Raw genomic sequence first — 26,180 nt, 5'->3', positions numbered from 1 at the left:
TGAAAAACTTCTTGATGTTCCCAATGTAGTTCCTATAAATAAGACTCACTACCAACGCCTTATGAAGAAACTCATCTACATTTCCCATACACACCCTGAGATATTCACGTAGTTGGAATAGTCAATCAATTGCATGATCCCTATAAGCACTACCTCCCAGTTGTCCACCCGATTCTCCACTATTTAAAAGGAACACCAGGCTCGGGTTTGTTTTTTCCAACCACACCTCTCGTTCTATTGCGGTTTACACAGACGGAGATTGTTCCATGATCGGTGATCTATCTGGGGATACTATTCATTTGTGTGGGGAAGCATGGTCACGTGGAAAAGCAAGAAGAAGTTTGTAGTTGCTTGGAGCAGTGTGAAAGTTGAATTTCGGTCCATGTCCCTGGAAATTTGTGCAGCTCTCTAGTTAAGCATCGTGCTCCACGAAATACATATGACAATCTCCGCCCCCCTACGTTGTTCTGTGATAACAAAGCCGTCATTAGCTTTGCTCACAACCCGGTCCAGCATGATCACACCAAGCATGTTGACATTGACCGTCACTTCATTGAGGAAAAGCTCGAGTCTAGAGAAATTTGTGTTCTGTTTGTGTCATTTGGTGGGCAGGTGGAGATATTCTCACAAAGAATCTTCCTCGACCACTGTTCAATGATTTCAAATCCAACTTTACCATAACTGACATCCATGTTTCAACTTGAGGTGGAGTTAAGAATATTAGAATATTAATATACAGATATATGTATTAATTGCTTTTATTTGCTTTCGTTTTTCCTTTATTCTGTTTTTATTTGTTTCCTTACTAGTAGATCCTGTAATTGGTATTTATCCCCTCTTTGCATCAATAAGATTTACCTTGGGTTATACTCTAACAAATGATTATATCATTATCGATGCCATCTAATATAAGTGACAGAAATCATTTATCAAGTGATCTATAGAAATTCAATACTTAGGAGGTGTTTGGTAGCACACTTTTAATAGAATTTAGCCATAGATTTCACCTAAATCCAAACTAACACCCAGAAAAAGAAAAACTAAATTCAACTCTCCGTTAAACCCAACTCGCTCCCATTCCGCCTCTTTCCCGCCCTTTTCGTCTTCTCTGCGACCTAAATACGAATTTATCAAATCCTACTGTGAGGTGGATTTAGCAGATTTACTCCACCGTTACTCGCGCGCTCCATCTCCGTCTCCTCCGTCGCAAGCTTTGGCGGATTCGATAAATACTGCATAATGTAAATCTACAACCTTATAGTAACAATGAGAATTTAATGCTAGCTTCAATAGCTTGAAAATAAGAGGATATAATGTAGCATTTTGAATTTGGATTATTTGTTTAGCTAGGCTTCTAATATCTTATGAGGATGAAAAATGTACATTAAATCACATATTCATAATATAAGTTTTCAATTGATTATTAAAAAATATTAAATCTATTGAAGTAAAATCAATTTGATAGAAATACATTAATTTGATTAACTTAATCTTTATCGAATCCCCTAAATGAATTAATTGGATTCAAGTAAGCGACATATAAAAGAAATTTTGTATGTTTGTATAAAACAATTATTCATCTCTTAAAATTGCATAATGATAATACTATAGAATATTTCTACTCTAAAATGATTAAATTTGTTATTTCTTGAACTCTACGACTGTGACAACCTTAGACAACCAATTTATCTTTTAGATAAAAAATATGATGTGAAAAATAATATATATAATGAGAAAATTTGTTTTTATTTAAAAAAAATGCTCCAGCCTATTAAATTATTCTCTTATATTACTTGCTCCATCATAATATTAATCATGCAATCTTAAAATATTTAAACTATAGATTGATAAGAGTTGCTCAATTATTTCTTTAAGAGATATACCTAAGAACATGCGCAATGCAAAAAAATTTGTCAAACAATTTAATCTTGTTTAATCACGTAGCATAGCAAAATCATCATTTATTTCTTCTACAGGTATATTACGAGAATCACCAACTAAAATTAAACAAAAAAAAAATAATCTTAAAACAATTCAATAACAAAACATGTTATTGCAATGAATATAAATCTAATAATGTCTTTTTAAATTTCATTAGCTATATTTTTTTAAATTTTCAGGGGCATTATTTATTATGACATTATCTATATCTACATTATGTTCAATTAAAAATTAGAGAAGTTCAAAAAAAATATTTTAATTTTAAATTTATCAGACTCATTAAGCCCACAAAAATTTAATTCTTATCTTAGCAGGAACCTTACACAATTAATTAAAGTATTTAGTCGACTATGATATTCAATTGTAGCACGATCAAATTAATTTTTTTTAAATAAATTTAACAACCTAACTTTGTTGCATTAATACCTCATAATTTTGTCATGTATTATTATTAGCGTTGATAGGGCTGCCAATATAAATTCAAATATATCTTTAATTTTCTATTAAAAACTCCACCATCCTCTTTTCCACAATCATATATATTTTAAAAAATAGTATCACAAATAATATGATTTATCTTAAGACATACTATACTCTAACAAATTAGAGTACTTGTCAAACCAACTGAAAAAAAAAAGGATTTTTTTCCAAATTAACTTTAGAAAAATCATGATTATATGATTGACAAGTCCTCTTTGCAAGTATATTTGTCGAATTTAGCCTTAAACATTTAGAACATACTCACAAATAGGGATGAGTAACCCAGGATTTAAAAGGAGATTTTATAAATATATTCTTTTATTTTTTCAATGATTCAATCTACTAATGATATTAATTTAGACTTTCTTCTTTGTTTTACTCATTAACCCCAATTCATTTATTGATAATTTTGATTGTGATATTTAAAAAAATATATCTCCATTGTTAAAATCTTGATAATATAAACATCTCTCTATAAATTAAACACTAAAATCTATAAATCTGTAAACTCATAATAAATTAAAATATATAAATAATGACCAAAGAAACTAATTACTCAACATTGACAACTCGGATAAAACACTAAGTGATAGCATTTATGTGTTTTTGAAAATTAAATGAATGAGAAACATAGCATCATAAAATTCATTTTGAGAAAAACCCATAAATATTTAGTTGTTTATTTATACAGAACCTATAAAATATATTTTTGAATAAGAGATGACTTCAAAGGCTCTCGACCTCACTGTATCTGAAAACCAAATTCTAGTATTTGGCAATTGAGGAAATAAAAATAACATAAAAGGTTTTATAGATATAATTTTACCTTATGAATGATGGCACGTGTGTCATAAGAAGGATAAACATAGCCAAGTCAAGTTAGCACCAACATGCATAAGTGCCTGCAAATGAAGAAAGCTTATAATCATTGCATTTATAACAATCAAGAATAATTTAAAAAGCAGGTATCATCAAGAAACAGAGAAAGATATCTAATAGCTTCATTTAAACTCAATTTTTTGCTTATGGCTCATCAAATTAAGTAGGTTATTTGAGGTGGATCCTATAACTTTTATCCCTTCAATGCTAGTTTACATACACACATCTTAACAATATAGATTATGCCATCAACAAATCCTATTTTAACATCTTGAACATCAGCATCAGGCCTTGCAATTTAATGGCTTCACGATCGGTTATGATGGCATCTAAAGGCAATTTAGTCTTTATTAGTCTAAGGGTAATTTAATCATTTAAAATTTATTATTATTTGATATAAATAAGGCTAATATATTTAGGGTTTGGGTTATGCATGAGAATTGTTGTCTTCGGTTCTTAGGGTTAGGGTTTGGGGGAGATTTCCTACCTTTCGAATGATAGGAAGTAGGAGAGATCGCCTACCTCTCTTCTTCTTTTTTTTCTGTGAAATAAAAAATAATTAATTTGGTGTTCGTGAAATAAAATATATGGTTGCCCTAATTTTTGTGAAACTTTGTGTTAATTTTTACAAAGAATCGTATCAAATTCACATCAGAGCATCGATTTATGGAAGATCACCATGGAATCGTTGCTAGCGTGAGAAATAGTTGTTTCCTGCGAGAAAAATAACTAGGAAGCATCGAGGAGATACCTTCATGATTGAATCTCCCGATACGATTGCTAAAAAAGGAAGTTCACGATGTGATCTAAGCGTAGAAACTCACATCTTTCTCCTCCTGCTTCGTCCTGCAATAGAGCCGCAAGTTCAGCTAGTGGGGAAGGTGATGACGGGATCGCATCTTCCGTTTCTTGTGAAGACTGGCGGGAGCACTGCTATACATAGGGTGGGATTGCTCGTTATAGAGTTGTGTCTTTTACTTCATGAAGCATCACACAAAATAGGCGTACAAGAGTCTGTGAGGGAAGCAAACGACGGGAACACTGCATATAGAACATGATACAATTGTGATTTTAGCCTGATGGAGAGCAGATGGGATCACATCTTAGTCCACCCAAATAGAGATCACTCAACTTTAAATCAAAATGTATCTAGAATGGAAAAGAACAAATAAAAATAGCTATTATCACCATATATGAAGCATCAAATGGATAAGAATTGATGAGAAAAAAGATAGAGATTACTCAATTCAAACCACTAGTCCTAAATTTAAGGCGTGAAACGTAAAACTAACTTCTATATTTCATGGAAAATCAAATTATATAAAAACCAGAAAGCAAATAAGTTTTCTAAATTTTGGAGATTGACCTTAATTTTAAGAATGGATAAGTATTAATAAAGTAAAGACCATATATTCAAATTATAATTTTGTAATGCATCTATCACTAATGCACCCAAACTTTTGCTGATTTCTCCATATTAATAGTCATCATGCATCAAAGTCTATACTGAAGTCAAAAAAGTATCGGTCAAACATAGCATATTGGGTTAGTTAGTGCATCATGGAATAGAAGAGGACTTGGAGATCTTCTATAGCGTGCAAAATAATCTCCTAGATTCCTAGATCAACTAGCAATTCTAAAGTACAGCTAATTCAGTGCTCTTGATTTTGATCAAAAAGCGACACATCAAAAATCTAAATTGTGAAAATTAATTAATTGCACTCAACTAATTTTATATAATTTTAATTTCTTTTTGAAGTTCTTGTATTATTTCAATCAATTCATTATCAATTGATTTTAAACTGTACAATTAGTTATTAGAAATCAAATAAATAAAGTTGTTGATTTTATTGACTTGTGATATGTGAATCCTTGACATTTTTTTGCATGGAATTATGTAATGCATCATAGTGATTGCACTAAGAAATCCTGTTCCTGAGCATCATCTTGCATCAACTATCAAAATAAAAGTCAAAAGCATTGTGTTAGGTCATGCTAAAATATCCAATTCTCAAAGTACGTGCTTATATTTTACCATGGTTGAACATTTGAAATAAAAGCCATAATTACTCATTGCTTATTCATAATAAGCTTCATCACTAATTGGAGTTAAAATAAGAAGTAGTATAGCAAGATTATTACAGATTAATAAATTAATTTATAAAGGCAATTGATTAAGCGCTGTCATTGTTGGATCCCAAGCACCAGAAGCAAGAAATGGAGGATTGTGTTAGATAGTTGACAAGCAGCGTAAATTTTGTCGGAAAATCATACAATGAATCCTTTAAATTATTGTGTAAATACTATGACGTCCCCTAGAAACGACGCGTTGTATCATCTGAATACAACTAAAAGTGTGTAAGGGCTGCTACACTGACGCATGAGTGTTGTGTCAAATAAACAAAGGTTCCCACATCTTGGATGGATGTGGGTATAGAAGTTAGTCCATAAAACTAATATCAGAATAAAATATTAGAATATAAGTACTTTCATTGGTAAATTAATAGATTTAGTAGATATTATAGTTCATTCAAATATAAAGATATTATGCATTCAAGAAACTAAATAGGTTAGAGAAAAAACTAAGGAGATTGATAGCTTATATTTTAAACTTTGATATATCACACTAGAAATTGTGCAGGTGCAATTATAGATAAGAGTTTGAAAGATAATGTTGTAAAAATTAATAGAATTTAAGATAGAGTTATAAAAATTATTGTTGATATTAAGATTTTTAATGTTATAAGTACTTATGCACCTTAAGTAAGTTTAGATATAGGTTTAAAAGAAATATTTTAGAAAGACCTAGAAAAATTAATACAAATGATACATCTTGAAGAAAAAAATTATATTAGAGGAGATTTAAATGAACATGTTAGTAGAATGGTAAAAGATTTTAGAAATATTCATGGTGGCTACAATTTTGGAATTATTAATGAAAAATGTAGAATCATATTAGATTTTGTTTTAGCATGTGATATGATTATCGCTAATACTTTAGGTAAGAAAAGAGATGAACATATTATTACTTATAAAAATGAATCTAATAAAACACAAATTAATTATTTTCTTATAAGAAAAAATGATCGTCGAGAATGAAATGATTGTAAAATCGTTCCAAGTGAAAATTTAAGTACGCAACATTAATTATTAATTCTGGATTTTAAGATAAGAAGTTGGAAGATAAAAAATACAATGAAACATTGTCAAACAATTCAATGAGAACACCTAAAAGACAGATAAAATAATTTTTATGAGTAAACTTCAAGATTTTAAGATTTGGGATATTCATGAAAAGCAGGTTCTTAGAATAAAGTAATAGATACTATTAAATATGTGGTAAAAGATGTACATGTAGAATCAAAAGAAAAAAAATTTATAAATAAAAATAGGTGGTAGATGAATAATAATGTAAAAGAAAAGATAAAATATAAAAAATTTTGTTATAAAATTTGATTTGAATGCAAAAGCTTATAGAAAGGTGGCTTGTTGGGAGTCTATTGTGACGCAAAGAATTTGGCAGTGGTCCTTATAATAGATTAAATGCTAAAAATGATGAAAAATATATGTATAACTAGCCTAACAAAGAGAAAAGAAAAATAAAATATATTAAAGATGAAAAATCAAAAGTTTTTTTCTTAGAGGAAGAAGTTCAACATAGGTGGGTGAGATATTTTGAAAAAATTTTCAATGAAGTTTCTAAAAATACGATTAACTTTAGTGATCTTAATATTTTTTTAATACAGAGCATTATATGGCTCTAATTTATTCCATCAAAAAAAGGATTACAAGGAAGTGGCCAAAAGTACCTCTAAACCCAAAAGAAAGAAAAACCAACACAACTCACTTAACAAATAAAAAAAAAACTTAGTACTTGAAGCCACAAAAAATCCACAAAAAAAAAAAATAAAATAACACACTAAACCACACGAATAGAAGGAGTATCAAGCATATCAACCCTAACCAAACAAGCAAGGACCGAAGGCAACACATTAGAAAAAACCACTCTTTGAGTCTTCAAACCTTGCTTCGCTGCCCAATCCACACATTTATTGCCTTCTCGATGAATAAAGAGCCAACTGACCTGAATACCATCCTTAAGTTTTCAAATGAATGATAAGATTCCAAGGATAATCTTTTTTCCTACAACAAAAAGCCATAAATCAATAGAATCCATTTCAATGGCTATTTTAGTCCAACCACACCTTACCGCCAGCTTCAGACCATAAATCACAGTTTCAGCTTCTGCTTCAGTCGAGGTGGAAGCAATTACAAGAGCCGAAAATCAAATAATACCATGTCCAGTAAAATCTCCGCAATTACCTCCCATACCCGCTGCAGAAGAGACCAACTATCATCCGTATTAATTTTAATGCAACCAATTTCAGGAACTTTCCACCGAATCAACTGAATAGCAGAAGTAGCTTAACGAAACAAAGCAATGTTAAGTTTACTTAACATACACTTAATACTCGAACTACAGGAGTGATAAAACTTTCCAAACTTCAACATTTTACAAAACAAAACCTTTAATTTGATAGAAACATTTATAAATGGAGAACACCATACCTTCGTATTTGCATTTATTACGAGCAATCCAAATATACCAAGGAATATATCTGAAAAAGATAGAACCTTCCTTCTTCCAAAAATTAATCAAACCAATAATATAATTACACTGGAGCCTAATACCATGAAAGTCGAATAAGACAAAAACCATATCCCACAATTCAACACTACGAGAACAACAACAAAAAAATGATCGAAATTTTCTTCATGGTTCTTACAAATATAACAAATAGAAGGGAACCACAAACCTTTAAACTTTAAAATATCATCCGAAAGCACAATCTTATGTAAAAGTCTTCAAAAGAAGAAGGATTGAGTAGGTTTAACCAAAGCATTTCAAGCCCACTGAATATCCTTACCATTAGAATAACTGATAGAATTAGAAAAAAATTTTGAAGCGGATATACCCATCCTCCCTTTAAGCTTCACCTTGTCCTGACCCATAGTGATACGAATTTTAGCAATAAAAACATAATCCTCCTTACCACCATATTATCAAGTTGAGTAAGGTTCCATTCTTTCTCATTGCACATATCCATAACTCGCAGATTAATATCAAAAGAGCCCCCATAACAATCAGCTAAAGAACCCTTCCCAATCCAATTATCACACCAAAAACTGCAAACTCCCTCCCCAATATCCCAACAAAGATAAGGTTCAATACATTTAGCAACATTAAGCATACATTTCCAGAAAAAAGAATCCACAATTTTACTCGTCATAGTCAAAGGATGCACATCCTCATAATATTACTTTCTCGTCATTTTAGCCCAAAGAGAAGTGCCAAAACGAAAATTCATCCACAACTTCATATTACTGATATTCATAGTATCCATAAGAAAACGAAAACCAAGACCACCTTTACTCGTGCGCTTGCACATATGTTTCCACCTCATCCAATGAAGTTTAGTGTCTTTACCAGCCCATAAGAACTTGTTAAAAGATATCTTCCAACTAATTACAAACAATTAAAGGCATTTTCATAAAACATAAAGTAATAGAAGTAAGAATACTTTTAAGTAACGTCACATGGCCACCATAAAAGAGAAGAAGATTTCCCCAAGAAAGAATCATCTTCCTGATTTTATCAATAATATTATCAAACAAATTCACTTTCCTTTTGCCTTTATCTAAATTGAAACCCAAATAAACCATAAGAAGATCATCCTTAGCATAACCACTGAAGTCTTGAATCCAATTCTTCTTTATAATAGAAACCCCATTAGAACAGTAGAAATTACTCTTAGTTTAGAAGCCAGAGTTTTCGATAAAAGCCATAATCTTTAACATTTGTTAGCCACAACATCGCAAAACCAATTATCTTTAACAAAACGTAAAAAAGAATCATGCAACATCCACATATTTAAAAATCTGAATTGATATACCCAAGGTCTATTATTTGGATTAAAAGAAATAAAAATAGGTGCATGATCAGAGCAACAAACAGGCATGTGAGTGACAAAATAAAAAAGGATAAGCTAACATCCAAAGTTCATTACCAAGAAACCTATCCAGCCTTTTAAACATCTTACCCCTATACCAAGTAAAAGGATTACCCATATAGCCAAGGTTAAAAAGACCAGTCTCCAATAAAGCATCAATAAAATCATTAATAAGACTTTGGTTGGGATACTTACCTCCCTTGTTCTCAGCAACAGAAGAAATGACATTAAAATCTCATTACACAAAGATTATCAATTATATTATCAGTTACAACCAGCATCACAATAGTAGCAAAAAAGGAAATATTACCAATAAAAATCTTTAAATGGAGAAACTACTTATCATTAATAAGCACGTCCACTTTAACAAAATCAAGCCACAAAAACTAATTTTTATTATTAATGTTAGCAAAAGATTTGAAATTCTTGAAAAACTTCAAAAACTTCTAATTATTATGAGAAGCCACCAATGGTTTAAGAATACCAAAAAAGGCTAACTTATGAGATTTGATTATATTAACAAGTCTATTAGAGATATCGACATCAGCAATACCTCTAATGTTCCAAACCATACACTTAATCATTAAAAACTAACTTTCTCCCTCTAGTCATTCTAGAGGGGACCTCAAAATAATTTTCCTTTCCTTACCACAACTTTGAGCCAAAGCTGCCTCCGAATTAACATATCCTAATTCCCGGATACCTTCGATTTTCTTTTTATTGGATTGGATAAGCTTCCTATCCTTATGAAAATCAGCTCTAAATTGAATTAATTTTTCAGTCAATTTCTTATTTAGATTACTCGTACCTTCAGCAAAAACATGATTAGTACAATCGAGAACAAGATTAGACAATGTGAGATCATTACCGTTGCTGCTTTAAACCACGACATTCACCGATTCCCGGACATTTTGGACCTCAATAACGTCATCAGTAATTTGTCTAGCATTTAAATCAGTAGCAATAGTAATACTAGCATCATTCGAAATAATAGTCATTATTGTTAACAATGATATCCTCATCTGCTTTCTTACCCAAGGCATCATTACCAGTTTGAATCTCTTCAGCCACATTGCTATATTTGTTTTTAAATCATTGGGTCCTCCCACCGCCAACAACAGAAACAGTTTATCTATTCTTTCGTAACTTCGGATGAGCACTGTAACAAGAAATATGAAGATGATCAAACATTCTACAATGAGTACAATAGTTCGGTACAAATTCCAATTCAACTGGTTGCCAATACCTATTAACAGTATTACTAATCCAAACCGTATCCTAAAATTTATCAGTGACATCCTATTCCACCTAAACTCTGGCCACCGAGGGTCTTGAGCAATTGAAGGTAGCATTATCCACCTTAAGAGGATAGCCAAAAATAGACGCCAGAGAATAAAAAAATTTCATGTTATACAGATGAAGTTTTAAACCAGAGAATTTAATCCAGACAGGAATATTAGGAGATTCCTCCCTAGGGTTAAATTCAGGGGTCCATTTTAAGATCTTCATATAATACTTTTCAATAAGTAAAACCTTTTATGAAAAAACAGAAGTGTAATCTTCCTCTCTTTCAAGTTTAATCATAAGATGCGTACCATCAAGAAGACCTAGGCTCTATGTACCAGCAATTTTAAGTTCAGAAAAAAATTTCTTAAAAACCTCCATTTTAGGGTGAGCGACTACCAATATGAATTTCAGAGGTTCAACCAGTACATTGGTATCCTCTTCTAAAAGAATAACGATCAGCTTACCATTTTTCCAAGCATAATTTTTGAGTAAACTCGATGATGAGCTATCTACAAGTTGATCTTTAGAAGAGGATGGAAAAACAACATTTCCTTAATCTTGAGGATGCCCGGCGACAATGTCTCGAAAAGACAGAGCGGTTTCACGATAAGTGAAAGCCATACGAAGGAGACAAAGAAAATCGAAGATCACCGAAGGAAAATGGGAAGGAAAAACCCATAGAACAGCGCTTCAAGTAACCCCTCATTCTCCCCTGAAGAAATAATACCTTACCTTACAAAAACATTGCTGAAACAATAAAAAAACAAATATATATATATATATGTATGTATATATATTATATATATATATATATATACATATATATATATATATATACATACATATATATATATATAAATTCCAATCAAGGAAAACAGGATAACAAAGCAAAGAAATTGAGAAACCAAGCAAGAAAACAAGCAATTAATAAAAAATACCGAGCAACCAAGCAAGAAATCAAGCAAACAAGCAAGATAATCGAGAAACCACACAAAAAAATTGAGTGGTCAAACCAGAAATCCGAGCGGTCGAGCCAATGCCACGATCCTATCTCAACTCCTTAGTCGCCGACGAGGTCAGCCGGCGACGGACCGAAGAAGGGGTTCACGTAAGGATTTTGGGCCGAGAGGGAGGAGTGAGGAGCGACTATATATTCGTGAAACCTTCGTGATCTTAATATCATTAATAATAATAAAACTTTTTATTTTTACCTCGCATGAGTAAAAAAGAAGTTGATGAGACTAAAGAAAACGAATGGTGAAAGATAAGGACATGATGATATTTCAATTGAAGTGTGAAAATATTTAAGAGATTTGAGAGTTTATTGGTTCACTAAACCTTTTAATATTATTTTAAAAACTAAAACGATTCCTTAGGAATGGATGAAGAGTAATTTGGCCCCCATTTTTAAAAATAAAGGGTATGCACAATAGTGTGCAAATTATAGAGAAATTAAGTTAATGTGTCATACATTAAAATTATGGAGAGAGTAATTGAACATAATTTAAGACGTGACACAAAGATTTCTCATAATCAGAATGAATTATGTCGAGCAAGTCTACAATGAAAGTTATACATTTTACTTGAAAGTCACGACGTTTCTGCATTGGTGGAGTCGGTCATGGGGACGGAGGTACCTTTTTCCAAAATCTCAATACCTGCTACTGGCCCAGTGTTTAATGCAGTTGGTTTAGGTGTGATGGTAGCTTTCTTTCTTGTTGTCGGTGTCTGTCTGTTTCCTGAGGGTGTAATATGCCCTTAATGCATTACAACTGACATTGAAAATGATTAGCTTCTTCTGTCAAGCTAAAATGTGGTGAGCTATTAGAACTGAGAAACTGTCAAAACTTCTCCAACTAAGGGCATAACCTTATCTAAAATAAGACTGATTGGAATCTTCGCTTAAGTCAAGCTTGTACACTCTGTCAACAATTCCCATTTTCTTTCTTTGAAAGGGGAAAGAAACCAGATTTGAAAGTCGCATCTGTAGGCAAGCAACCATAACATTCAGACCAATCCATCCTCTTTCTTCTAAATAGAAGACCATCCTCCGTTCAATCTTTAGAGATATCAGCTGATAGCTCCACGAGTCAACATTCAACAGAACAAAAAGATCTACTCCAAAGAATGGTAGATATAGAAATCTCAGACTAATAGATTCTAGATAGAAAGAATAGTAGTACTCTTCAATCTCAAATTCATTAATGGAAAACAAATTGAATGAGAAATGAAGTTCATCTTAAGAAGAGAGAATAGGCTAGGGTACTTTTTTCTTTGAGAAACTAGTCTTCTCATTAATGAATTCTTTTCAGATAGAGTAATATGACTGCAAGAAATTCTTTTTGACTTATATGGTCAACTATTTACTCCCTTGGTCCAGACAACTCGCTCGTCGTTCTCTCTTATAGAATACCGCTAGTAAGATCCCCAACCAAGCTAAACTACACAAGAGAGCACCAGCTAGGCACATAGAGCTACCCGGCAGAGTCGCTTGAGTTCAGCAGCTATTGAGAAGTTTGATGGAGAAATACAGAGAGAGTAAGGAGGATCTGCATATGGATTTTTATTAATTTAGAAAAAAGCTTATGATAAGGTCTCAAGAGAAGTTCATTGGAGAGTTCTAGAAAAGAAAGGTATTGCTGACTTATATTCAAGTCATTAAAGCTATGCATACTAGAGTTGTTACTTGTGTTCGAACAGAAAGATGATCAACAAAGTATTTTTCTATTTCAGTTGAATTACATCAGGGATCTACTTTAAGCCCTTTTTTTTTGCTTTATTTATGCTCTTACTGAGCATTTATAGGAGGATGTAACGTCGTGTATGCTTTCCGATGATGATATACTTCTCTTGGATAAGACTATAGAAAGAGTTCAAGAAAAACTTGAATTACGGAGGTCTGCATTAGAGTCTAAAGGCCTTCATTTGAGTAGATCTAAAACTGAATACATGGAATATAATTTTAGCAGTAGTAGATCTAGTGACAAAATTGTAACTAAGGGTGATCAAATAATTAAAAGGTGTGAACGTTTTAGATATCTCAGGTCTATCGTTCAATGTGACGGTGATAAAGATGGGGATGTTATTAGTAGAATTCAAGTTGGTCAGTTGAAGTGAAGGAATACATTGGGCCTATTGTGTGATAGAAAAGTACCGCTTAAACTAAAAAGAAAATTTTATAAGATGATGGTGAGACTTGTAGGGCATTATGGTGCAAAATGTTGGCCTTTAAAAGAGAAGCATAAAATTAAGTGTTGATGAGATCAGAATACTTAGGTGGATAAGTTGCTTGAAACTTAGAGACAAAATGCAAAATGAATGTATCTGTGAATAGGTTGGTGTAGCTCTAGTGGCGGACAAGATTAGAGAGAGTCGTATTAGATGGTTTGGTCACATTAAACATCAACCATCTAATGATCCAGTTAGAAGAGTAGATGTTTTAGAGTCGACTTATGTTAAGAAAGGTCGAGATAGACCTAAAAAGACTAGGGCGTATTGCATAAAAAATTATCTTAATTTATTAAAAATAAATGAAAATATGACACTCAATAGGACACAATGGAGAGAAAGGATTCATGTAGCCGACACCACTTAGTGGGATAACGGATTGTTGTTGTTGTTGTTGTATAAATGCAATTGATTAGTTCAAAACTTATAGACTTTTTTATATAAGCCAAAGGTATGGCCATAAATAACAATCATTTCAAAGCTCTCAATGATTTACCCTAGTTGAGTTCCTGGTAGCCTGAATGTCAAGAGTAAATTTTGATCCATACAAAACAAAGTTTGAAGCATGCTACAATTTCATGTGGGTCAAGAAAATACACATATCTTCAAAAGCAATAAAGAAAACAGAAGGCAAAGAAGTTAAAAATTATTAAAAAACTAACAGCATGAACTCAATAAATTATGGCTGCAAGTCAAAATAATAGTCTTCTAAAATTGAATATATAACTACAATTTTGCAGATAGCAAACAACTAGAAAGAATTAATGCTTGCACCATGAAAAGAGGCCCTGAGTGTAATCAATTTCTCTTCTTATATGGTTATTCAAAGGATATTTAGTAACATTTTGTGCATTTCCATTTCCATGATGAATATGGTGGAAATGAATAAGATGTGTTAAATTAGGAAAAATAAAGTGAGAAATGATACAATAACATGGTGAAAGTATGTAATATGAAGGGTATAAAATGCCGTAATAAGATGAGAGAATAGAAGGAATGAGGAAGGTTTATTGAGAAAAAAAAAAGATCAATGGTAATATGGTTAGAAGTTATAAATTTTTTATTTGAACAAATTATATTTAACAACTCATGTACAGCTCGCCCTGAAAGAATAGAGAAAGAGCATTCACAGGGGCATTCCAAACAACTGGGATTCAACAATGAAATGCTGGTGATTCAGCTCTAAAAAGGCTTGAATATAAAATCTAATTTTAGATAAAATCGAGCAAAATGAGATAATTAATCAGCTGAAATCAGGATTGATTTTTTGTGAACTTATTTCACAAAATAGCCAGGTCAAGACTAACTAGAAATGAATTCGAGCAGGTTTGAAAAATGATCCAAACTTGGTATGAGTTTTTGGTTCAAACAATCTAGAGTTTGTATGGATCAACAAAAGGCGGAAAGTTCAATTCTTGTGTGTGTGACAAAGATACTACAATCCTATAAAAGGATGAACTAAAATCTCCATGCACATCTAACACTCTTCATTAAAATATTTGAATAACTAATACTGAAGGTAGTCAAAAGTCAGTGGGAATGAATGTAGCTAAAAGGTAATTTAACTTTTGATTAATGTTTTTGTAGCGCATTGTCCAACATTCGTTGAAATGAATGGGCCAACCTTAATAGAACGAAAAAATAATACTCTAGTTCTACTTTTTATTTATTTAAAGCAAATTTACGCAAACTAGATAAAGAATTGATTCAAATATTTTTTACACTAGCATTTTAAATGCTTAAATTTAAAGGCACCAATTTGATCTAATCCTTTGAATTAAAGGAGAGATCATAACACCCAGGAAGTAATAAAAATTAGCATTTGTCCTTCTAATAGCATTCTATCAAACTTTACCTCCCAAGCCGTTCTTCAGAACACAAGCATCTTTGGAAAGAGATGACACCTTCATTAAGCACGTCACAAAAATGAGAAGTAATCAATTTCAAGTTACAAAAGTTTAGTAAATTATTCAAAATGAGGCTCAAGTGATTAAATAAGTACCTCTCAATGGAAGAACACAAACTATTTAAGAAATGGCGTGGAGTCATAGAAACCTCATGCATACCTAAGAAGCTTTGTACCACTCACCAGAAAATCAAAATTTAGTCATTATTAATGGGCATGTTCTCCATTATTTTCAAAGCCATGTTGAATTCTCCTTTGCTATGGCATATTTTCAAAAGTTGCTTCTTTGTGGTCTCATCTGGTATTCTTCCTAATTTAAGAATAAGATTATAAACCCTGCGAATTTCCAATAAATTAGCCTTTGTGGAAAGCACCCAAAGTAATTTATTATAGTTACTAGAATGTGGCACATGATTATGTGAGATCATCTCTTCTAGAAGTAGGATGGCTAGATTGCTAGGACAACAAGGAACAATGAATTTAAGTAATTGGTCGTATAAAATCTTGTTTGGAAGGAGACCTCTCTTCTGCATCCCATGAACAAGTGATAATCCCTCAATCACTCTACCGGTTATGCAAAAGCCCACAATCAATGTATTGTATGACATTTTATCAGGAATACAGCCATTGGAACTCATCTGATTGAATAACCAAGTTGCACAATTAATATCACCAGATCTAATAAAAGCCTTCATAAGAATAGTATAGGTCACCTGATTGGCAGCAATGCCATGGTTATGCATATCAGCAATATGATTATAAGCATCTTCTATCCTATTACATCCACAAAGTCCATTAATTATACCATTATAGATGTGCAAATCTGGCACCAACCCTCTATATACAAGATCCTGCACTTTTTCCAATGCGAAATTGACCTTTTCTGTTATGGACATGGAAGATAGCCTTTTACTTTGAAGCATTCGGGATGTATGTTTTCCTCTAGATTCCAATCTATAAACAATGTGTCTTGTCTTCTTGAGTTTTCTGGTTAATGAGAGATTTCTGGCACCACTTTTGTGTCCACAAAGTCCACATATCAGAGATCCATATGCAACAAGATCAGGTTCAATCTGATTCCTAACCATCAGATCAAATATATACAAGGCTAAACCAACCTCTCCTTTCCTCAAAAATTGATTAACAAGCATGGTGTAAAGAACAGTATCTGGAACAAAACCATCCTCTAACATCCTATCTAGATAATGGCAAGCATTCTTATACATGTTTTTCTTAATCAAACCATTTATAAGTGCACTATAAGCACGAGAACTAGGCAACAACCCCCGTTGCATCATCTGATCAAATAGATGACAAGCCCTAACAGCTCTTCCCAGAACACAATGACCGTTGATAAGTGTGGCATACACAACCTCATCAGGATTAACCCCAGCTTTAAGCATGTTATTGAAGGTCATGTCAGCCTTCCTTATTCTTCCTGCTCTGCACAAGGAACCAATTATTGAATCATAAATAGAAACAGTAGGATCAAAGCCTTTCTGTATCATTTCATCAAGTTGTTCAAGTGCCAAATCTACCTGCCCATTCTTGCAAAGTGCATTAATTTTAATGGAGTAAGCAGTCAAACTAGACGGCACACCTTGATGGTGCACAAGGAGGCTAACACGCGAACCAGCATCTTCCAAATGACCCTCTTTGGACATGCACCTTAACAAGAAATTGTAAGTAGAGATTGAAGGCTCATAACCCCAACTAACCATTGTTTCCATAAAATTGCAAGCTAAATCAATGTTTCCCTCTGTACAAAAGACACAAAGCAAAACATTAAAAATCAAATGAACAGGAAATACATCACTTTTCATTATCTCGTCCAGCAAAACTTCAATTTCCCCTTTGAAGCCTTCATTGCAGGAAGAAATGTTAGAGACTCTCGACAAGTCAATCTTCCAGTCAGCAATAGCATGCAAAGTTTTCTTAATCACCATGGGCCGATGACCTCGGGGTAGATTCTTCATAAGCACGGAAAACATCACATGGTCTGGAACAATACCACTGTCCAACATCTTATCAAACAACTGCTCCGCCTCAACCATTCTCCTTTCCATGCAAAGTGAAGTAACCAGAACTGTGTAACACTGCAAATTAGGAGGTAAACCGGACTCATACATCTCCTTCAAAAGCTCCATTGCTTGGTCCACGCGTCTGTTTTTGCTGTGCCAGTTTATCATCATGCAATAGGTGACTACATTCCGTTTCAAGCCTCTCTCCACCATCTGGTTGAAGAGTTTCCATGCTGAATCAAGATGGCCAAGCTTCAAAACTCCATGGATAATGGTATTATATGCATATGTATCAGGCTGGCACCAGCTCATCTCTTGCATTCTGTTGAAAATCTTCAAAGCCAATTCCATCCTACCTTCCTTCTGGTACCCATTTATAAGCGAAGTGCACAATGTGCAGTCCAACCAAAATCCACGTGATTCCATTTTGTTGCATAAATTCTCGGCCTCCAAAACTCGACTTGCCTTGGAAAGTCCATACACTAAAGCCTTATATGACCGTGGAGAGAGCGGTAAGCCCAAGTTAAACATAAAATCAAACATGAAGCGGGCATGGTCCAAGCAACCAATGGAGCACAAACCAAAGATCATGGCATTGTAGACTGACAAAGGTGGAAGTAGTCCTTCTTGAGCAGCTATCGCACAAAAGAGATTGAAAGCGTCCATGTACTTTCCCTTTCCACAGCGCGCGCGAAGCACAGCAACGTAAGCCCTCGCGGTCGGCAAACATCCGATTTTCACCAGTTCGTCCAAATAAGTTTCGGCCACGTCAAGCTTCCAAAGCTTGCAGTAGCACTCAATCATAGAATTCAGCACAGCGGAATCCATGGAAACTTTGTCTTTGCTGCTATGATTGAAGAGGACATCGGCCTTATGAAGCTGGCCGGCGGTTATGAGAGAACGGAGGAGCCGACCAAGGTCAATGGGAAGGCCGAGAGAGATAGCATAGCTCAAGGCGGCAGCAGCTTCCAGCGAGGACGAAGAAATTATGATGCGTTGGCTAACGTTGTGAGCGGCAGAGAGCAAACCGCGGCGGGCAAGACCTGCGAGAAGAGAGAGGCGGTAAGCTGCGAGATCGGAGACAGTTTCGCCGGGAGATGATGGGGAAGGGTATGCGGCTGAACGAGCGCATGCGTTCATCGCAGAAAGAGTGAGACTTGGAATTCTTGAGGGGTGGGAAAGATGAAACTGATAAAAAGATGGGAATTTGCACCTTCTCAATGGTATCATTAGAATGGTGACGGAAGAACTAGAATAACAAGTGCGGGAAGATGTGACATTGTTGCACGCTCCAAACGCCGCAGTCGCGGAACGCTGCAAACAGCGGCGGCGCACTGATTCCTCCGACGAGTGGGTTTTAATGGGAAGAGGATTTTGCTCTTAACGCAGGGTTTACTCGAAAAATATTTTACTCCAAAGGTTCAGCTTCATTGTATTATCGGAATATTTAAAAATGACGTTTTATTCACTTATCCTGCATTACTTAATTTGGACAATGTTATTCGGTATATTCCGATTTTCACTATATTATTGGAATAACAATATATAGTTAAGTATAGTGAAAACCGGAATATACCAAATAGCATGCAAAGTTTTCACTATATTGATTTGGGCGGGGAATATTCTAATGCGGGGAATATTCTAATAATACTTCAGCCCCAAATCAAGTAATGCGATGAAATATTTCAATAACACTGCAAAATAATATATATAATACTCGAATAACACATCATTTTTACAAATAATGCAAATGAAATATTCCTGTAACACAGTCGGATATTCCAATCCGAACGTAGCTCTACGTTAGGAGTCATGATTTAATGTTTTTCTGGGTTTAGTGTCTCGATCAACTTCCTCCATTTTGTCTCGCAGCAGCCCATAATTAATATTAATTTAAATTTGTTAAAATCAGTTTTAAAATCTCATATAATAATTAAAAAAATTTAGAACTTAATTTGAATCTTTAAAATATATTTAGGAACACTTTCTCATTGAACAAGTAATAAAATATTTAATATTGGTTTGAAAGTGCCCTATATATTGTTCAATTCAAATTTATTCAATTTAAATATTAGATTATTTTTCCATTCTTTTTTTATATTTTTGGTAGAACAATTATGCCTCTTTTGAAAATTGCAATTAAATTTGGTATCTGATTGGTTGTTGATTCTCTCATAGCTAAGGGTTCGAGATTAACTTTTGGTAGAGTAAATGTTCAAATTAATATTGATTCTTACCTTCTTAATATATTTATTTTAGAGGTTGAAGGACAATATATTGGTTTACCTGTTTATGAATAAAAATTTACTCCATGTAAATCTTGTTTGACATTGGCCCATGTTGCTTCCTGCCCAAAAACTTCCACCAATGATCCACTTATAGTTCATTTTTTTTTCGAGAAAGAAGTAAAATAAAATACAATCAAGTGCAAAAAATACACAAAACTATTAGTTATTTCCCTTCTATGTCTGTTAATAATGTTATTCCTGCTAATCTTTCTACTAATTCTCTATTTATCTATGACCAGATTATTATTCCTCTTAATTTTTTAACTGCTCATGACTTGAATAATGCTGCTAATATTCCTCATAGTATTATGAGTTTTTTGGAGAAGAGTATGAAATTTTACATGCTTTAGTTGTTATTTATGCTAATAGAAAGAACTCTCTACTATTATTTCTGGTTATATTCATAAAGTTCCTTTTCAAAATTTATTTAAATGATTTGTCTTCTAAAATAGTCGTTAATGCTAAGAATGTTATTTCTTCTACCTCTAAACCTTCTATTTTTAAATTTAAGAAGGGCATGTCGAAAGGGGGTCTTCCTCATAAATAATTTTCTTAATAATTTTTTTCTAATATTATGGTTCAGAATGTAAGGGGGCTTAATAGTGAAGCCCAAATAGCTAATTGCAGGAATTCATTAAAAAAAGAATTAGATCTCCTTTTGAGACTTAGCATGTTAATTCTACCATTTCACATTCTATTACACTTAATAATTTATTTTTTTTTTCCAAGTGAAAGGAGTATTGATAATTTTTGTACTAAAAAAAATAGAAATTATGAATTAAATGGAATTATGTTATTTTGGATTTTTTTGCTTTAAATATTAAATATTAGTACATTCATGGTCACATTTCCTATTCTTCTTCTATTCATTTCTTTATTATTGTTATATATGATGATAACAATGCTCAGATTTGGAAAGATTTATAGATTTTAATTTTCTCTTTGTTTGAGAATATTCATGGTTCATGGATTCTTCTTAGTGATTTCAATTGCATTTGAAGGATTGAAGAAAAAGTAGGCTGTGACCCTATATACCTAGTATACGTAGTGATTTTAAGTAGTGCATGTTTGAGGCCGGTTTACTATAACTTTAGAATGTGTTTATTCCAATAGTTTCTTAAATAATCAGTAAATAATACTCTTAGGTGTTTACTTGATAGAGCTTTATGCAATTCTATATGATTTGATTATTTTCCTGATTCTTTTTATAAAGTTATTGATTCTTTTTTTCTTGGATCAATTATATTTCTATTTTTTGAGAAATTATATTAATTTACATTATAGATTAACACACAAGAATTATTAGAATAATTGTTTTAATTTTATATTTGTTGTTAACACAACTTAGAGCCTTCCTGTTAAATGATATCCTCTTTTAACTCTCTCTCTCTCTCTCTCTCTCTCTCTCTCTCTCCCTCTCTCTCTCTCTCCCTCCCTCTCCCCCTCTCTCTAATAAGCTTAAAATATTAAATTGACTTTTAAATATTAGGAATGATATATCTTTACTTCTTTATTCAGTTCTATCTTGATCCTAAAGATAAACAACTTGATATCATGTGTTAGTTGGACAATAGCCCAATGATGTGAGTGAAATTTATGATTTATTTTTCTGTATTTCCATGCATTATTTTAATTATTTGTAGCTAATCTTTTCTTGTCCTCGCATTTTTATGTTATTTGAATGATACAGGGCTTAAAAGCTAAAAAGGAGCTCATTGGTATCTGAATAATCTAAAATAAAGGCATAGCTACACCACTTTGTTGGCGTATATATGCTATTGTTGGTGTACTTACACCTAAATTTGGTGTATACTTGCTCTTTGCATGCCCCCACCAAGCTAATGGTACCTAGTTGTCAACGTGTACTATTACACTGTGTGCCTAGGCACCACATATTGGAAGACTAGGTGACACACCTGGCACATAGGTGTCACCTATTGGGTGCTTAAGCTTCTAGCTAGAGGCATATGCACCAACTTATGGGCACCTAGGTGCCCCCTTCAAATAGGGTGCTATTTCTAGACATCGAGAGACCAAAACTCCGACAACACAGAGAAGAACTCCGGTGTCGGGCAAACCGACTCAGGAGTTATGAAAATTCTTTGTTGGTGGCGATTAAAGGCTATAAAAGGTAGAATTTTGAAGGAACAAGTGCATCTCTTTTTCAATATTTTCTCTACAATAGAATTAGCAACTCACTGGTACTTGATCCCTAACTTCAATATTTCTAATCTATATATTATTATAATTCTTAAGTAAATGATGAAAAATTATAAAATTAACGCCTCAACACTATTAAATTTAGTCACTAATCACTAAAAGAATTTAATTCTTAGTTGTTATCAGTTAAAATACAATTTCCTAGAAATTTAGAAAGCAATTGAAAATTTGACATATGATTAGGGTCTATATTCAAGATAATAATAAAAAAAAAACGAGTTATTGTAATTATCCTAAAAAAGAAAAAAACAAAAAAATGAAAATGAAAAGAAAAATAAAAATCGTCATAATTACGAAGAAAAAATTTAGAAACCTAAGAAGAGAAAATTGAGGTTAAGCTCAAATTAACAATGATTACAGATGAACCTTTTCAATAAGTCAAAGAATTAAAAGTTTCACTAATGAAATATTGAAATCTTTCTTTTCAACATGATAATAACAGATAATATTATTTAAGTGTATAGCTAACTAAATTTTATGTCTGAACTAATAATTTCATGAAATTTTAACTTTACATAAGTAATTTAAGATGAATTGTAGATATATGGTATTAATGTGAGCTATATTAAAATATTAGGATGGTGTTATGAGAATTCTCCCTAAAAGAGCGACTAGTGCACTTTGATCAAAGTGTTTACTAAGTTCTTAAATATCACTATAATTCTTAATCTACACTCTTACTTAATTTCTTTTGAATTTTAATCTTAGATTTTGAAATTGCTTGGTGGCAAATAATGTGTAAGTTTGGGAGAATTTTGATGAGCATAAAATTTATGATTTTCTTATATATTTACATGCATTATTTTTATTGTTTGTATGCAACTTATCTTTAATTGTGATTTTTATGTTATTTGTGTGATACAAGGCTTGAAAACTAAGCTCATTCGCATTTGGACACTACAAAATGAATGTCGGCATAACAACACCACTTTTCTAGCCTATATACCCCATTGTTGGCGTGGCTACACCCAAAATTGGCATATACTAACTCTTTTGATGCCCCTCACCAAGAAAATGGCACTTTTGCACCAAATATAAGGCACATAGTCATAATGCTACACTGAGTACATAGGATTCACTTATTACGCACCTAGGCGCTAGACCTGGCACAAAAGCATCACTTATTAGGCAACTTAAGTGCATGGCTAGACACATAAGTGCTAGTTTTTGGGCGCTTAAGCACCACCTCCAAATAGAGCACCATTTTCAGACACCAAGAGACCAAAAGTCAAGCGACAGGGAAGAACTTAGGCATCACACGAACTGACTTAGGAGTTAAGATAGCTCTCTAACCATGTTGATTTGTGGCTATGATCCAATTCTATAAAAGGCATAAATTAAAAGGAACAAGTGCTTCACACTTCAATCATTTTCTCTACCAAGCATTTGGCCTTTGAAGTGACATCAAGGGAAAAAGATATCTAATAGAAGGAGTTGTTAGAGAAAACTTGTAATCAACAACAGGCTTTTTTGGGAATCTTAAGAAAGCAATAGAGATTGTGAGAGTTCTTTTGAGAGAAAATAAGTGTGTCAAAATTTCTAGTAACTTCATGTAACTTTAGTGAAGAATATTAATGTGATTGTTCCAACTCTCTTACTATTGAATTTGCAATGAAAATTTTTGGTTGTGTTCATTTGTTATGTGGATGACTTAAATTTCTTTCTCCCCTAAATTAAATTTATGCAATTTGTAATTGTTGACCTTATTTTGATGTGGTCTAATTCTCTTATTTAGAAGCCTAGGAGCTAGCCATAAAACATTCTTGTTGACTATCCTAGAGGAATAGTGATGAAATCTACCCCCATAGAAATTCTATACACTTCTTGACTCTTCTTTTGACATCCCACATGGGTGATCATAAGCCCTCATTTATCACTTGAGATGGTTAAGACCAACATGTGAAGATCCAATGATCAGTTATTATAGGATCTTGAAGCTTTAGGGCAACCCTGGGTGGCTTGGTCTTTCACACACACATTTGCACTCACCCCAAACCCCTCAACACATCCAAAACCATCCATTTGACTGAATTGACTTTTTTCCCCCCTGGAAGCCCATAACACACTTCTTAACTCTTGTGAAGGCTCATGTGGGTGGTCCCAAGTCCCCAACCCGTGGTTAAGAGGCCAAAGACTAACACATGGAGACTCCAAAATGAGTTCTTACAAGGACCACAAAGCTTATTGAGTTTTTCATAGATTGCATGCTCACATCATCCAATTGACCTCAAATCCACCCTAAAACCAAAATTAGCCCAAAATATCCCAAAATTACCAAAATACCCCTAAATACGCATATATTCCCTTAAATTCCCAAAGTGCCACAAAAATTGTCAAAATCCCTAATTTCACTCAAAATCCCACCTTAACAAATCCTAATCACCCAATTCACCCAAAATGCCCAAATCCACCAAAATTGCCTAAATTATCAACATACCCACAAATTTAAAAAAAATGCCCAAAATTGACCAAATACCCAATTTTTCACCAAAAGTATTTCTAAACCTCTCCAAAAGCTCCCAATTGATCATCCCAAAAGCTTCACAGTACCTTAAAAACACTTCCCCAATCAAAATCCCCCATTCCCAAGCTCTCTAACCCGATCCAAGACTAAGCCCGATCCACCTTTTGGTCAAGATCATACCTTTACCCTACCACAGCTCAAATTGACACTTGGATGACATTCGTGGGACCAATGCGAAGCTTCTTAATAAATCTAATTGAGGCCTCATCTCTTGAACAAAGGTATGAATAAGAAATCCTTAATTTTGCCTTGATTTGAACCATTATGAAATAAATTTATCTTTCATGCATATCTAGCCCTATAGATGAGTTCGTCTCACTTAGATGAAGGTGTATGAACAAACCACACTTAAATAAGTTGAGTATCGAATTAAATCTTAGGGTTAGAATGTGAATGGTTCACAGGTTATGGATGATCGAGACGATAATTTTTTTGTCGTTTATTTTTGCGTGTATCGAACGAATGACAAAGATCAAGTCTGATGGGTAGACGTTACGCGAACCGCGGGCCAACTCAGCACTGACGTGGAAAGTGCAACCAATCAAAACACACAGTTTGGAGTTTTGGAGATGCTAAGATTGAGGTGGTGGTCGACATCGACAAGTAGGAAAATTTGGCTTTTTGAATTAATTAAATATAAAAAATGCTATTTAACTTAAAAAATTCATACCTTGAGGTAGAAATATCACAATTTATAAAAAAATACCTTTGTTCTTGGTGAATAGAGAAGAATTTAATGAACAAAAAATTAGAATTATTTATCAAATGTTTTATTTAAAATTAATAAATACCCCCAAGTTTTAATTAATTCATAAGTGCTTGGATATTAATCAACATGACATGAAGTTTTGAGTGCTTATTTCTAATGACCCTAGGGATGTTCATTGATTTTTCTAAGGCCAAAGGACACCCCTACCATCAAAAGCTCTAATTTTCTAGAAATTTCACCTTCGCTTTGATTAAAAATTAGGAAAAAAAACAAAAAAAAAAAAGAAATCAAGTTTGTTGAGTTCAATGTGGTTAGAGGATCTTTTAAAAAATGCCATTTAAAATAAAGAATGTATTGTTAAGTATTTTTAATATTAAAAAATTAATAAAAATTAAAAATATGTAACTATAATTCAAAAAATCACAAAAATAACTCTGTTTAAAGGAAACCACCCAAGGATGTCCCCATAAAAACTACAAAGTGAGAAAGTTTATTTATAATATGAAAATGGTATTTAAACACAAGGGTAAAATGCTAGAAACAAATTCACACAATTTTCTAAAGGGTGTAATTGTAAATTTTCAAATTGATGAAGATTGGAAGATAATTAAGTCTGGATGATCTTTAGGAAGTCAATAATTAACTGATTTGAAGCCCAAACCAATGATTAAACATAATTCAATCTT

General features: G+C 32.9%; 1 protein-coding gene across 9 annotated transcripts in view; it reads right to left on the bottom strand.

Moving 5' to 3' along the window:
• Positions 1-19,142, bottom strand: part of LOC110035535 (pentatricopeptide repeat-containing protein At5g62370) — a 36,878-nt gene extending 17,736 nt beyond the window's left edge. For 7 of the 9 annotated variants that reach the window (XM_020739770.1, XM_020739775.1, XM_020739776.1 and 4 more), the window contains exons 1-4: positions 15,829-19,142; positions 15,682-15,730; positions 4,125-4,341; positions 3,248-3,323 (exon numbers count right to left, since the gene is read on the bottom strand). In XM_020739770.1, the coding sequence (XP_020595429.1) occupies positions 15,930-18,983 (3,054 nt within the window). In that variant the 5' untranslated portion in view covers positions 18,984-19,142 and the 3' untranslated portion in view covers positions 3,248-3,323; positions 4,125-4,341; positions 15,682-15,730; positions 15,829-15,929. Of the gene's footprint in view, positions 1-3,247; positions 3,324-4,051; positions 4,342-15,681; positions 15,731-15,828 lie in introns of all 9 variants that reach the window. The other 2 variants (XM_020739773.1, XM_020739777.1) reach the window with 2 other exon arrangements.
• Positions 19,143-26,180: the final 7,038 nt, after the last annotated feature.

The sequence above is a fragment of the Phalaenopsis equestris genome, unplaced genomic scaffold (assembly GCF_001263595.1).
Source record: "Phalaenopsis equestris unplaced genomic scaffold, ASM126359v1 Scaffold198032, whole genome shotgun sequence".
In the NCBI taxonomy this organism is placed as follows: domain Eukaryota; kingdom Viridiplantae; phylum Streptophyta; class Magnoliopsida; order Asparagales; family Orchidaceae; genus Phalaenopsis; species Phalaenopsis equestris.
The sequence above is the reverse complement of the archived record's forward strand: the minus strand, read 5'-3'. Positions and strand labels throughout refer to the sequence as shown.